Below are 15,357 nucleotides of genomic sequence, written 5' to 3'. Positions count from 1 at the left end.
GTTTATTCCTCTCAGCCCCAACCCAACCTCCAATTTCTTTTGTGTAGGAAAGAACTGCAGCTGCAGGTTTAAATCGAAAGTAGACACAAAATGCTGGAGTAACTCAGCAGGACAGGCAGCATCTCTGGAGAGAAGGAATGGGTCGATTCGACCCGAAACGTCACCCATTCCTTCTCTCCAGAGATGCTGCCTGCCCCGCTGAGTTACTCCAGCATTTTGTGTTTACCTCCAATTTCCTTTCCTGGTCTAAATCCATGCTTGCTTTTCGGAGAACTCCTTATTCAAATCCAATTAGTTTCTATGATCATTGTACCAAAATATACCACTGTCATTGTGAGATAAAAAATAATCTATCCCTCCCTGTCATTATTGACAGGATTGTGGTCATTGACATGTTATCCACATTATTCTCCTGCATCCTTTCCTACCATTATCTGATTGGCAGTGTAAGTGTTCAGAACAGGGAGGCACAGTGGTGCCTTACAGCACCAGGGACCTGGGTTCAATCCTGATCTTGGGTGCTGTCATATCATATCATATCATATATCTACAGCCGGAAACAGGCCTTTTCGGCCCTCCAAGTCCGTGCCGCCCAGTGATCCCCGTACATTAACACTATCCTACACCCACTAGGGACAATTTTTACATTTACCCAGCCAATTAACCTACATACCTGCACTCCTTCTGTCTGCATGGAGTTTGTATGTTCTCCCTGTGATCGTGTAGGTTTTGTCCGGGTGCTCCCGTTTACTCTTACACTCCAAGGATGTATACGTTTGCAGGTTAATTGGCTTCTTTAAATTGTAAATTGTCCCTGTGTGTGGGATAGTGCTAGTGTACAGGGTGATCACTGGTCGGCACGGACTCGATGGGCCTGAAGGGCCTGTTTCTGTGCTGTATCTCTAAAGTCTAAACGTTTGAACTGAGGATGATCATCACGTCCAATCCCATTTCAGATCAACTTATTAATGCTGCTAATTTTCAATTCATTTATTGAGATCTCTCCCCATGCATTCCCAACACGTACTCATCTCTGGGTTACAATCAGAGAAGGCCAAAGGTATCATTATGTCGGTTAAACTCAGCAGAAAACACAATTTCAATAAGGAACATCTTTAATATTATTCTGTGGCAGGGACGAATTATGTCAAAAGGCACCATTGTGGCGCGTCGATAGAGGCCCGAAATAAAGGCAAGGAGCCAGGTATTTCGGGGGCGTTATGTTTTATTATACCTCAGTTATCAGACGGGTCGAGTCTGCCGGAATGGCTTCGCGCCCAAAACCTTGTCCTTATATACATGGTACCGGACCGCCCCCCTGGACTGGTCCATTCCCGTGCCGAAGGGTCGGTAGTAGTATGGCCCGACCCTTGGGAGCCGCCACAGGACCCCACCCCCGGTGACCTCGACGTGACCTTGGGAGCCGCCACACCATCAATAACACAAGGGAAGCTTCAATTATCTTCCACATTAAAATTTTCAATCAAAACACTGTGCGAGTTGAATTGACAGATAGTAAATGCATTAGAGTTTAACAAAAGCCAAGTATGAAACCTATTCTTGCAGGGCTCTTCGTTCAACATTTAAAAGAAATACAGGGCTCCTTTTCTTTATACACATCAGTAATGATCTGATGGTTGCAAATAATTAAATTAATTGTAAAATTTTCTATTACCTTTCATCGCCTCCGCTGCCTGGATAAGTTCAGTGACAGAACCCGCCACACGTTTTGAATAGCCTGTCAGCTGTTGCTTAAGATCTGTTGTTGGCTTCTGAAGAGTCTGGAAGCGAGATGAATATTGAGCAACAAAGGTAATAATTGTTGGCCATTCTTATGACCCTGCACAATTATCCACACACATGCATGTACTTGGTTTAATAAGACATTAAACTATTGCAATTTCCTCCTATGTTTTTGTCAACCACAGCAAATCACATTTGTTGACCTTCAAATGCTGAGAATTCAAAGTGCTGATTTTGGAACGTTGATGTGCTTTGCCTGTTTCTTACGAACATTTTAGAAGGCATTATTGGAGCAGAAATATACACTATACAAAGCTGAAGTGCGAATGAGATGGATACCTATGGATCTGGAAATTACTCAAAAATTCAATGCCTCAAAACAAAATGCAGGAAATGGGAGGGATGCCGCTTTTTTTTTGGTTTAGAACAGATTTCACAAATGTTTCGAGTAAACTTCAGGGAAGTTTGATTTGGAAGCAAAGCTAATAATTATTTTAGATCGAATTCAGATGAGGCACCTGAGGGCCTTTCACTTTAAACTTTCACTTAATTCCCATTTTTAGGCTTTCACCCCAATTGCAAATGATTCCTATCTTAAAGAGCAAATGACATAAGGTGTAAAAGCAAATTGTCCCTCATTCACCAAACTATTCTTCCTCACTGAGCCTATCTAAAGATAAACTCACCCTTGGTTCATAAGTGATAGGAGCAGAATTAAGCCATTCGGCCCATCAAGTCTACTCCGCCATTGAATCATGGGTGATCTATCTTCCCCTCTTAACACTATTCTCCTGCCATCTCCCCATAATCCTTGACACCCATACTAATCAAGAATCTATCAGTCTCTGAGGTTATAAGTGATAGAAGCAGAATTAGGCCATTTGCCCCCAAAATATACATTGACTTGGCCTCCACATGGTATTGAAACAAGATGTCCAAATGCACTAAGCTTCTTAGAGTTTATAATATCATTGGTATTTTACTGAAATAATTTGGGAGTAGTAGAGAAATCACACAATTGGACATGCGGTACAAATTTCATTAGAAATACAGTGCATGCAATTTGGTGATGGCCAAAACAAAACAGGCCCTAAAATGTTAATTCTACACCAAAAACCAGTACATTTCAGGCCACATTTGCTGAAGGGAACACACACATACACATCTCACATCATTTGTGGAAAGAATAGAGTTATGATTTTACAACTAAAATTATGTATTACTTCACAGAAATTATTACTTATAATCATTTGAAGGTCAACTTATTTTTGCCACACAGATCTCCTGACATCTTCAAAACATGCTCATAAAAGTGAGTCAAATCAACACAACTCATAATTCCATTTTTTTCTCACCACTAAAAAACACCAGCCCGATGCTTGTATCTCATGCATCTGTTACACTTCGGAAAAGACCATAACTTTTGGGAGAATTTGTACTAACTTCTGTCTAAAAGTGGCATCGTTGCTAACTAAGACCCAAGTTTGTTATAGATAATGTGTAGCCCATTTCAGGCTTACTGAATAGTTCAAAGTGGATATTTTAATTCTGAACTATTTGCTCAGATTCTAGGACAGGATTTCATTCAAACCGAAGTTTTCAAAGGAAGATATTATACAAGGTCCCATTCTGCATAGAGCAAAACAATTGATAATGAATTGACACTTGGACTTTCATTTAGACTTTTCTATTCAGCTGCATTTTGTTTAATTTATTGCTACATGACACAGATTGTAACAGATCCATCAATAAGTGGGAGTTAAAACTTTACGGATCTGAGGGCCAAGCAGTCATTAGTTTTCAAAAGCAGTAAATTGTGTTCATGTATGTCCATCCACAGAACCAGTTAAGGGCGGCATAGGAACCTTGAATTTGCACATATTTGGCAGCATTGGAAGTTAATTGCTCTGCAGTAGATCATGGCGGCAGCAGCACAGGCAGTGGGAAAGATTCATTTCACAGCACTCCACATATTCTCTATATTTGGACAGATCCATGCATAACATTTCAGTGCAGCCAGACAACTTGTTCTGCTGTGACTCGGGGTACTCACCGGCTACGAAATAAATTGAAGGAATGAAAATGAAAAGTGGGTGGGAAGAAAGGAGAAAGGATTTAACGTTTACAACATGTCAAAACTACAACATGTCCTAGTAATGGAAAACTTGGACTATGTAGAGTAAACATAGGACTATGCAGAGTAAGAGAATATGAATCTCAGTAATGCTAAACGGTACCATATCCAAAGACATTGGCATCTATATGGTCAATGTACCCTGAGGAAAAAATAATCTGCTTTCTAACTAAAATGTACACAGGTACTCAAGCAGATTATCGGGCAGCATGGTGGTGCAGTGGTAGAGTTGATGCCTTACAGCGCTTGCAGCGCCAGAGATCCAGGTTAGATCCCCACTACGAGTGCTGTCTGCATTCAGTTTGTATGTTCTCCCCGTGACCGTGTGAGTTTTCTCCAAGATTGTCAGTTTCCTCCCACACGTGCCACTACAGGTGTCAGAGGTTATGGGGAGAGGGCAGGAGAATGGGGTTAGGAGGGAGAGATAGATCAGCCATGATTGAATGGCGGAGTAGACTTGATGGGCCGAATGGCCTAATTCTACTCCTGTTCCTTTTGACCTTATGACGTCCAAAGATGTACATGTTTGTAGGTTAATTGGCTTGGTATAAGTGTAAATTGTCCCTAGTTTGTGTTGGATAGTGTTAATGTGCAGGGATCGCTGATTGGTTACTGTGCTGTATCCGGGTCTGTTTCCGCGTTGTATCCCTAAAACTAAAATAAAAAACGAAAGATATTTATGCTTTCCAATTCCTCGCTTTCGCACAAAGAAAAAGTCAGAGATTTCACTCTGCTACCCAGGGAACACCAGTCTAAAAGATTGAACCAACACTGCAGCCAGGAAACTACAAATGCACCCAGAGTTACTGGATCAGGGAATAAGGAGATTCTTCAGCTATAGATCCTGTCTTCACAAATACACGAGAAGACGACACTGGTGTATATCAGCAGATGACGTTTGAGTTCAATTGCGCAGCCTATGGCAGTAAAATAGCCCAGGCTAACAAAGAAATGAATAGCTAGCCAAGTAAAGCAGCATGACCATAGGCAGAAATATCCAGTGCTTTTGATAGCAGGGAGAGCCAATTGTCAGAACAAGGAATGAAGGAGAAAACAAATCAAAGGAGGTTATCCACTTTGGCAGCAAAAACAAGGAGGCAGATAATTATCTCAATGGAGTAAGGTTAGGTAAGGGGGAGGTGCAGCGAGACCTGGGTGTCCTTGTACACCAGTCACTGAAAGTTGGCGTGCAGGAACAGCAGGCAGTGAAGAAAGCTAATGGAATGTTGGCCTTCGTAACAAGAGGATTTCAGCATAGGAGTAAAGAGGTTCTTCTGCAGTTGTATAGGGCCCTGGTAAGACCACATCTGGAGTATTGTGTACAGTTTTGGTCTCCTAATTTGAGGAAGGACATCCTTGTAATTGAGGTAGTGCAGCGTAGGTTCACGAGATTGATCTCTGGGATGGCGGGACTGTCATATGAGAAAAGATTGAAAATACTAGGCTTGTATTCACTGGAGTTCAGAAGGATGAGAGGGGATCTTATAGAGACATATAAAATTATAAAAGGACTGGACAAGCTAGATGCAGGAAAAATGTTCCCAATGTTGGGGGAGTCCAGAACCAGGGGCCACAGTCTTAGAATAAAGGGGAGGCCATTTAAAACTGAGGTAAGAACTTTTTCACCCAGAGAGTTGTGAATTTGTGGAATTCTCTGTCACGGAGGGCAGTGGAGGCCAAATCACTGGATGGATTTAAGAGAGAGTTAGATAGAGTTCTAGGGGCTAGTGGAATCAAGGGATATGGGGAGAAGGCAGGCACGGGTTATTGATTGTGGATCACAATAAATGGCGGTGCTGGCTCGAAGGGCCGAATGGCCTCCTCCTGCACCTATTTTCTATGTTTCTATGTTTCCAAATACATAGAATCATAGTCCTACAGTTCAGAAACAGGACTTCAGCCGAACATACTCATGCCAACCAAGTTGCCCTATGAAAGCTAGTCCCGTTTGCACACGTTTGGCCCATATCCCACTAAATCTAAACCTTTCCTATCCACAAAATCATGGCAATTATTTTTTAGTAAATTAAATAGACAATAGGTGCAGGAGTAGTCCATTTGGCCCTTCAAGCCAGCACTGCCATTCAATCTGATCAATACTGATCATTCACAATCAGTACCCCGTTCCTGCCCTCTCCCCATACCTCCTGACTCCGTTAGCTCTATCGAACTCTCTCTTGAAAGCATCCAGAGAATCGGCCTCCACTGCCTTCTGAGGCAGAGAATTCCACAGATTTACAACTCTCTGAGTGAAAAAGTTTTTCCTTATCTCCGTTCTAAATGGCCTACCCCTTTTTCTTACACTGTGGCCCCTGGTTCTGGACTCCCACAACATTGGGAACATGTTTCCTGCCTCTAGCGTGTCCAATCCCTTAATAATCTTATATGTTTCAATAAGATCCCCTCTCATCCTTTTAAATTCCAATGTATACAAGCCCAGTTGCTCCAGTCTTTCAACATACGACAGTCCCGCCATTCTGGGAATTAACCTAGTGAACCTACGCTGCACTCCCTCAATAGCAAGAATGTCCTTCCTGAAATATAGAGACCAAAACTGCACGCAGTACTCCAGATGTGGTCTCACTAGGGCCCTGTACGACTGCAGAAGGACCTCTTTGCTCCTATACTCAACTCCTCTTGTCATGAAGGCCAACATGCCATCAGCTTTCTTCACTGCCTGCTGTACCTGCATGCTTACTTTCAGTGACAACTTTGTAGAGAATAGAGAGAAAATATCTCTGATATAGTGAAGTCATTTCAGTAAAGGACTTCAATACATATTTTAAAAAGATGCACGATTGTAGGGTTATCAGAAATGAAGAGAGAGGTGCAACCAAATGAAATGCAGTTAGAAATAAATAGAACGATAGCTGAAATAGACTCTTAGGCTGCATGATTCTCTGAGAAATAAATCTTAAACAAGAAAACATCTACTTGATTTAAACAATTTATTGGAAAAATTGACCAGTAAACAATGAACTGCTAAAATAAAAAATGTTCATTCTCACTCGGTTGTTCCTTAAATATTTAAACTACAACACATTATTTTTGGTTACTTACAATAAGTACATGTTCCAGCAGAGCCAGGTATCCCTCAGAACATTCTTTGCCAAAACGAAGGGCCCGGGTACGAACATCACTGGATACCTCTGGGTGATAAGCTGCTTGCTACAGGGACACAATGTGGTGAAGATCATCATTTATCTCACCTTAGGCTTACAAGAACCCCCTAGTTTTCAGAGCAACATTTCCTTGACTCTTAATTTTTATTTTCCTTTCCATTTAAAAAAAAATTAAAAAAATTGTTGTTGTGTTTTAATCACTCCATTATTTTTTGGTAGAGAGGAGGCAGTTCTAAGAATGACTAAGAACATATTCTACACTCTGTACTCGGATTTGACTTGACCATATTTATGTATAGTATATCTGATCTGTGTCAGATAGCATGCAAAAAAAGCTCTTCACTTTAACTTGGTACATGTGATAATAATAAACTTAAACCTAAACCAAAGCAAACTAATCCAAATAGCAAACTGTGGTTGTCATCAGTTTGAGATGCATGGAATAAACTGGAATGCAGCAGCATTGATGGAAAACTGCCTCAGTAAAAGGAAACTGTAGATGTGAAAAGGTGATTTCTGTACAGGAGGAACATGTGTAGTCCAATTCCTCAGAGGTCAGTATTAAGACTATTGCGTTTTCAAAATAAAAAGTTAGTAACTGGGACTTGGGTGATCAGGACATAGCTGCAGATGACAGGGTTTGAAATGCACTACCCAGGTCAGAGACAGACTCAATTGTAGAATTCATAAGAGAGATAGATTGGTATAAAAAAAGATTAATGAATTTGTTGGAGTGTGGGGAGTGGGAGTGGGAGTTTGCTCTTGCATATCATTGGTACAATCCGGAGAGGACAAATGGCAGCCTCCTACACTGCAACCATTCTGTGTTTCGTCCTGTTAAAAAAATCCTTGAAAGTTTTTGTAAAATAATGAGTATATGATAACGAGAAAAGTCTTTGAATTGTTGTCCCAAAGTCCTGACATTTCACAGTTTGTGTTGCTGGCCACTTCTGTAAAACCAAAAAGCACCATAGAGTGAAGAAATAACATTATTTAATAATTAAATACCTTACAAGAATGAAGCATCTCTGCTATAGCTTTCCGACTAAGGTTGGCTGTGGCAATAACATCTTCTTGCCGGCAGGAGTTTCCTGCTGCCACAGCTTTAGCTGTAGCAACAGTAATTCCTTTAGTCATGCGGATAAATTCTTCTGGAGTGGATGTTTTAGGTGGTGGATCTGCTGAGCAAAATACCTAAAAGGAATAAAGGTTTTGTGAATGGAACAATTCCTGAATAGTCTAGTAACACATAGAACATATAGGACAGCACAAGAACAGGCCATTCAGCCCATAATGCCTGTGCTGAACATGCCAAGAACAATTCTTACCTGCCTGAACACAAATCCATATCCCTCCATATGCATATCCAAAAATTTCTTACATGCCACTATCGTACCTGCCTCAACCCCCATCCCAGCAGCACATTCCAAGTACTCACCACCCCGTGTAAAAAAAACTTGTCCTGCACATCTCCTTTAAACTTGTCCCCTTACAGTTAAAATAACATTTAAGTGATTTCCAATTCAATATCCGTAATGATCACAGAATGCACATTCAGAATTTGTCGTGGAATCATGATTTACTTCCAACAATAAACTGAGCTGCTCTATCCTAAAGGTGATTCAATGAAAATCACGTACTGCAAGTTCTTGGCGGATGTGCTCAATCGTAGCTTCCAGAGCTCTTGTGCCTCTGGTGGCTTCATCTTCTACAGCCTTTACAGTCTTCAAAAGTGAAGTCACGTTGGTCACCATCATCTAACAAGAACGAACACACACTATGCATTAGTGGAAGAATTAAATGATCAAGTTAATTCATCTTGATGAAAATACAATTTTGAAATAAAGTCAATTTTTAGTTTAATTCAGTAACCTATGTGTGTTTACATGGAATGGATTCCAAACCACAAATAAAGCCGGGACATCTGTTAAATCAACCGTTTGGAGACAAATAATATCATAAAGGTCACCCCAACCTAACAATAAATCGCTGATCTACCCATGCACATCACCTTGAAATATGCCCACAACTTAAAGGGGAACATTCACACAATTTGTGGGTGGTCTTTCAGCCACAGGCAAGTCAAGAGCTCCACTCTCATCAGTGCAGAGGAAATTGCGAAGAGTAATATTTTGTAGATTATTATAGGAATTATCTGGACTTGGTGGGGGAGGGGAAAGAAGAGTTTGGAGCCGGAGGCTGGTGTCAAATAGGTGGAAGGAGTTAAAGAAACATTTTGGTTGATGGAGCCAAGTCAAGGAAGGAATGGACAAAAATTGGAACCATACCAGGGAAGAATTATGGACAGTTGGAATGGGATGGGGGAAGGAGATCAAAAGGCCAAGGGAGAAGAATCCTAGGTGGATAGATGTGAGAGTGATGGGCAGATGGGGGGTGAGGAGGAGAATGATGGGATAATGAATCTAGGTCATGGGAAAGGGGGGGCAAAGAGGAGGAAGGAGTGATTGGAATGGTGATCGAAGGGAGAGAGGATCTTGGTGGACTGGTTGGAGTGGTGCAAGGAAGGCAATAGAAAATTTAATTGTCATACCATGGAATGTAGGTTACCCAAGTGAAACGGCACTGAAAAACGCAGGTCCGCGTGGAAACGGGAAGACAAGTTGAACTCATTTGCAACTGGAAGGTTGGAATAGCTGTTGCAAACAAGAGTGCAGGTGCTCTGCAAAACGGTGACTTAATCTATGAGAACACTTAATGATGTTTTGTGAAATACAATGAACATCGATCTTATTCTGCATTTACCTTGGCAGCGTTCTTGAGAGTATACATGGATGGATCATCTGAAGCTTTTCCTGATGCTCCTTTTGTGGCACTGATCAGGTTGGCCAAGGCCTTTGCTACATCTTTCACTGCATTGATTAATACAACCTGAACAAAGCAACATGGCAGGATGATTACAAAAATAAACTTTACTGTGCATCAGTTGATAATTGCTCATTTTAATGCATTTTTCTTTTTTTTTTAAATCAATTGCAACCATCGCTTGAATCTATGGAGTCATAGAGGCTAACAGGCCCTCCATGACCTTGCAGAACAGGTTGATATTCTGGCCTGTATTAGTCCATAGCCCACTAAACTTCCCTATCCATGCATGCGTCCAAATGTCTTTCATAAGTCATAATTGTGTGTGCTTCCAAAGCGTCCTCTGGCAGTTTATTCTGGTACGGACTACCATTTGAGGTAAAAAGGTTGCCCCTGAAGTCCTTCTTAAATCTCTTCCCTCTCACCTTAAGCATCTGCCCTCTAATTTTAGAATCCTCTAGTCGATTAAATCTCGTCGGGTTACAATATTAAAGTTAATTTGAATACAGAAAGTACTTGAACAAACTCCAGAAAGAAAAAACGTCAGCCTTTTAATGTCGTCTCCAAGCAGGGTTTCACCTTGTGAGTTTACCTAGAACCAAGGTTGAGAGTTTCAGAATAAGAATAAGGGGACACGCATTTCAGAAAGATGAAAATATATATTTTCTTGGAGGTTTGAGGAACTTTGGAATTCTGTAGTCCACGATGTGGAGGTAGAGTCATTACATACACCGACCAGCCAAAACATTATGACCTGATGAGCCAAAACATTATGACCACCTGCTTAATATGCTGTTGGTCCTCTGTGTGCAGCCCCATACGCAGCAGGGTGTGATGCACTGTGTATTGTGACATATTCCTCCCGTGACCACCATTAAAATTTTCTGTGACTTGTGCCACAGTAGACCTTCTGTCGGTTCAGACCAAACGGGATAGCCTTCGTTGCCCTCGCACATCGATGAGCCTTGGGCGCCCAACACCCTGTCGCCGGTTTGTGGTTTGTCCCTCCTCGAACCACTGTCACTAGGTACTCACCACTGCTGACCGGGAGCACCCCGCAAGCCTTGCCGTTTCAGAGATGCTCTGACCCAGTCGTCTGCCCATAACAATTTGGCCCTTGTCAAAGTCGCTCAGGTCTTTACTCCTGCCCATTTCTCCTGCATCCAACACATCAACTTCAAGAACTGACTGTTCACTTGCTGCTTAATCTATCCCACCCCTTGACAGGTGCCATAGTAACAAGATAATCAATGTTATTCACTTCGCCTGTCAGTGGTCATAATGTTTTGGCTGATCGGTGTATATCCCAGATGGAGAATGAGACATATAATCTCCAGGGGTTAAGCACTGAGAGAGCAAAAAAGTGGGTGTTGGGCTAGAATTGGTTTACCCATGATCTTATTAAATGGTGGAGCAGGCTTGAGTATCAATTGGTCTACTCCTGGTCTTACCTTAAGCTAGCATGGAAAAAATAAGTAGTCCAAAGTCTAATTTCATCAGAATAAAACAAAAAATATAGACACTTAATTGTTAATATATAGCCTGTATGAGTGGGGAAAGAGTCAGTGGGAGTTGACTGGTTTAAATGATTAATTTTAACATTTAGATCATTGACAAAACTAATGAACTTGCTCAATGACAGTACTGCAGAGGCACAATGACGACATAGACCACTTGTGATGAAGGTTCTCCTTCACCTCAAAGGTTGACCATCATTTTCACAAGTATTCACCTGGACCACACCCTGTCAAATAATTAAAAACGTGGTTTTGACTCCAGTTGATTTTCCAGTTAGGGGAAAACTTTAGTTCCCCTCTGGGGCTCAGGTTGAACAATATTGCCAATAACTTCCATTTATTTAGCATCTTTAAAGCAGCAGAACTTTCCAAGGTGTTTCAGGGAAGCACAAAATATGATGCTGAACTAATTAGAACTGGCAATTATTTAGAACTTCCAATCTGTAAATTCATACACTGGAGTGGTAGGGCAGTCTTGAAGGTTCCTATTTTCTTGTGTTCATTTCGACATTTAACATTCATGAAAAATGACTGGTTGGTTGTCCAGTTTTAATAACAAGAAAACAAGAATAACAATAATTCACCAGTTGTAATCTCTCTTTCGAAGTAGGATAACAGGGCAGAGTTATGACAGGGATGAAACACACAGAAAACATTATGACCTGTGTTTCAGGATCATCTGCGCCCAAACTTGCAGCTCCTAATTTCACCACATCCGCCAATCGAGTGATGGTGACAACGGAGGACTGTGCTGCACGCGCTAACTTCTCTTGACTTGCAGCAGCTCCCGATACAAGAAGCTTTGTGTCTTCCACCAGCGCTTTTGCAGTTTTCAGTATGTTTTCCCTAAAGTGATTGAGAAAATAACAAACAATCATTTGGTTCTCTTTCAGATAAATACATGTACATGTAATTTAACAATTGCACCTAAACACATCAAATGACCAGTGTGATTTGTGAGACTTCAGATCAGGCCAAAGTTTGTATCTCAAAAACCTCAATTACTACAAGAAAATATATTTTTGATAATTCAGGAAGCAATTTAAAACTTGTCTAATGGAAACATAAGGCCCAAAAATAAAATATTGCAGATGCTAGAAATCTGATAAATTGAAGCATTAACTATTTCTCTCCCCACAGGTGCTGAATGTTGCCTTCATTATTTTTTTTGTAAAAACTTTATTTTTGCTATATTTGAGAAAAACAGGAGATTGGTTGAAGATTTATGATAAATTGTGAGGGTGATGAATCTGTGGAATTTATTGCCACAGACGGCTGTGGAGGTCGTCATTAGGTATTTTAAAGGCAAAGATTGTCAAGTTCTTGATTTTCAAGGGTCTCAAAAGTTGTGGGGAAAAGGCAGGAGAATTGGGTTGAGAGGGAAAGATAGTTCAGCCATGATTGAAGAAACTCGATGGGCAAATGGCTTAATTCTATTCCTATGACTAATGAACTTGAATCTGTACAGGTTAGTGACATTGGCTTTATGCAGAACCACACCCAACTCATATTCCCCATTCATCAGCTCCCTATTACAATTGAGAGGAATAGAATAGAGGAAATTAAAATTTGTTAGATTACTTTTAAGGCAACATTTGATCAATGGTCAGGTTGGGGTAACAGAGATCTCTGAGCCATCAGTTGTAAGTGAATGGGCTGCCAAGACTAAGAAAATAAGCATAATTTGCACTAACTTGCAAAATATTGGGTATCAAATGAAGATACTGGATTCAAAGTAAAAATATTATTCCACAAGTCAATCTGTAAATTTTTTCCATTGAATAAAGATACTACTGGCTATAAAGTTATACGGTACCAAAATTATCCCCTCTGCAAGTTTACCTGTGGTCAGCAAAGGTCTCTTCGTTTTCTCTGTTTAGTGTTCCTGCTGTAGCAAACATGATGGTTGTGTCCAAATCAGCAATGATACCAGACACTGTGCTGGCAGCAGTAATGCAAGCTTGGGTTCCACGGTTACCTGCTTGCAAGGATGCCAACACATGGGAAATCTGGAAAAAGAAGTTACAGTTTCTGAAATGGATTCGCAACTTGGATGAAAAATAACCTCCATTGGATTTCTCTTCCACCGTAGTTTTGGCTAACAAATGTATTGTTACTTCTCAAACATCCAAGATAGTTGGTTTACCCAATAGTTCTATTTGCTGATCAGTATCACAGTTTAGGATTCCTTCACCATTGACACAATAGGACTTCGATAATCAGCATTTTATTTACCAGAAGTGATCGGAGTGAGAGTTGCCCTGGTCCAAGAGATTAACTTTTAAGGATGTGGTATTTAAAGTGTCTATGTCAAGTTATTAAGCTGAGATTTCAAACAACGATAGATTGTGTTTAGCCAAGGTTCCAAATTATAACCATTTCATCAGTAACATGTAGCTTGAGCTTGGTCTTATCAATTTGTTGGCTATGAATAAAGAATTTAAAACATCTTAGGCAAAGTGCAAGACTATTTTCTATCACCTGGGCCAAGACCAATTGTTTATTTTTATTTTGTAAAGCACACTTATATGTGTGTCTTTCTTATGCACATTAAAACTAATGCTACCCCAATTTTTATAATACAGCTTACAAAATTCCCTTTTTTTGCCTCTGGCACAATAAAGCAGCCTATAAATCCAATTAAACCAAGTACCACATTGCCTAATGCTAATGCAGTCAGCTTTGAAAACAATGAAGATTGCCAAAACGCGAAGCATGGATCCGTTCACAATGATTTTCATTGCTATAATCTCAAGTCTTGCCACAATGCTGGTTGATATGTAGAAATAGGATGAATATGTTTGGCCAAGGAGAGATGCACTTGGCAACTATAATGAACTCTGGCAGTAGGAGACATTAAGACAGGAACTTTAACATTGTAAGGCACTTAATTAATAGTTAAAGAATCTGCAACAGATTATATATGTAGGTTAGTTGGAAATTGTTCAATCTTTTTCTGAGCCAACCATCATAACAATTAGGAGTAAGTGCAAATGAAGCTCCATTTTGAAATTTAAAATAAAATCATTCAGTACCTTTTCAGAAACTTTGCGAGCGCAATCAATGAGCTCTCTCTTCGTAAAGGCATCGCTGGGACTGCACTGGAGGGAACCAGCTTTGAGAACCAATGAGGCACAATTGTGACCCAGTTCCTGAACACGGTTCTTGATATGATTCCCAATCTAGAAGTGGATTTAAAACAGATGCTAAAATTGGGAGAGCATCGCATTTTCATTTAGCTAATCATAACATCATAACTCTAATGACTACAAAACCTCAAAAATTTGAAACAGTTAACAAGGAGAGCAGAAACCAAGTTCACACTACAATTGAAATTTTAGCAAACATTTAAATATTTTAGTCACAAATTCTAAAAGGGTTGCACACAGAAATATGTGAAAATCATATTGAAAAGTCGAACTTGGTTTCACCAAGCAGATTGAACAATTTGTAAGAGGATTCAGCTAATCTGAAAACAACATAGCCAATAATGCCTGCTGAAACTTAAATAATATCAAATATAACTTTTACCTCAAATAATCATTTTCTACACATGCAGAACTTGCAAAGGAATTGGTTTGCATCTATTTTAGATATGCTAAATCATTGTTGTACTTGGCATAAACACCATATTGATTCTGAAATGCTTCATGCTAGTTGCTCCGAGACCAATTATACAACTGACGAGGTTTCACCTGGAAATAATCACCAGTGTAATCTACTCAGGATAAAATTAAACTTTGTGCTATTTGTTACAAACACTAAACCATCCAATTTCTAGGCAACTTTAGCATTTTTCTACTTTTCCACTTTAGAGAAATTCCATTGCAGATATGAATTATGTGGGTGTTGGAAAGGAAAGAAAGGGAAAAGAATGGGACATACTTTGTTTACATTGCACCACAGCAGTCATTTGAACATGTATCATTTCCACCCCACCAGCCAGTGCAACAAGGACAGAATCCCCCTCGTTCTCACCTTCCACCCCACCAGCCAGCGGATCCAACATATCATCCAC

At 40.2% G+C, this 15,357-nt stretch overlaps 1 protein-coding gene across 4 annotated transcripts in view; it reads right to left on the bottom strand.

Annotated features, from left to right (window-relative positions):
• LOC144590853 (talin-1) overlaps positions 1–15,357 on the bottom strand; it is a 214,388-nt gene that overhangs the window by 13,138 nt on the left and 185,893 nt on the right. For all 4 annotated transcript variants that reach the window (XM_078395257.1, XM_078395318.1, XM_078395370.1 and 1 more), the window contains 8 exons: positions 14,375–14,521; positions 13,182–13,348; positions 12,002–12,185; positions 9,763–9,888; positions 8,640–8,756; positions 8,008–8,193; positions 6,938–7,045; positions 1,676–1,781 (listed from right to left, as the gene is read on the bottom strand). In XM_078395257.1, the coding sequence (XP_078251383.1) occupies positions 1,676–1,781; positions 6,938–7,045; positions 8,008–8,193; positions 8,640–8,756; positions 9,763–9,888; positions 12,002–12,185; positions 13,182–13,348; positions 14,375–14,521 (1,141 nt within the window). The remainder of the gene's footprint in view (positions 1–1,675; positions 1,782–6,937; positions 7,046–8,007; positions 8,194–8,639; positions 8,757–9,762; positions 9,889–12,001; positions 12,186–13,181; positions 13,349–14,374; positions 14,522–15,357) is intronic.

This window comes from Rhinoraja longicauda, chromosome 1 (assembly GCF_053455715.1).
Source record: "Rhinoraja longicauda isolate Sanriku21f chromosome 1, sRhiLon1.1, whole genome shotgun sequence".
In the NCBI taxonomy this organism is placed as follows: Eukaryota; Metazoa; Chordata; class Chondrichthyes; order Rajiformes; family Arhynchobatidae; genus Rhinoraja; species Rhinoraja longicauda.
Note: the sequence above shows the minus strand (reverse complement) of the source record. Positions and strands in the feature narration are given on the sequence as shown.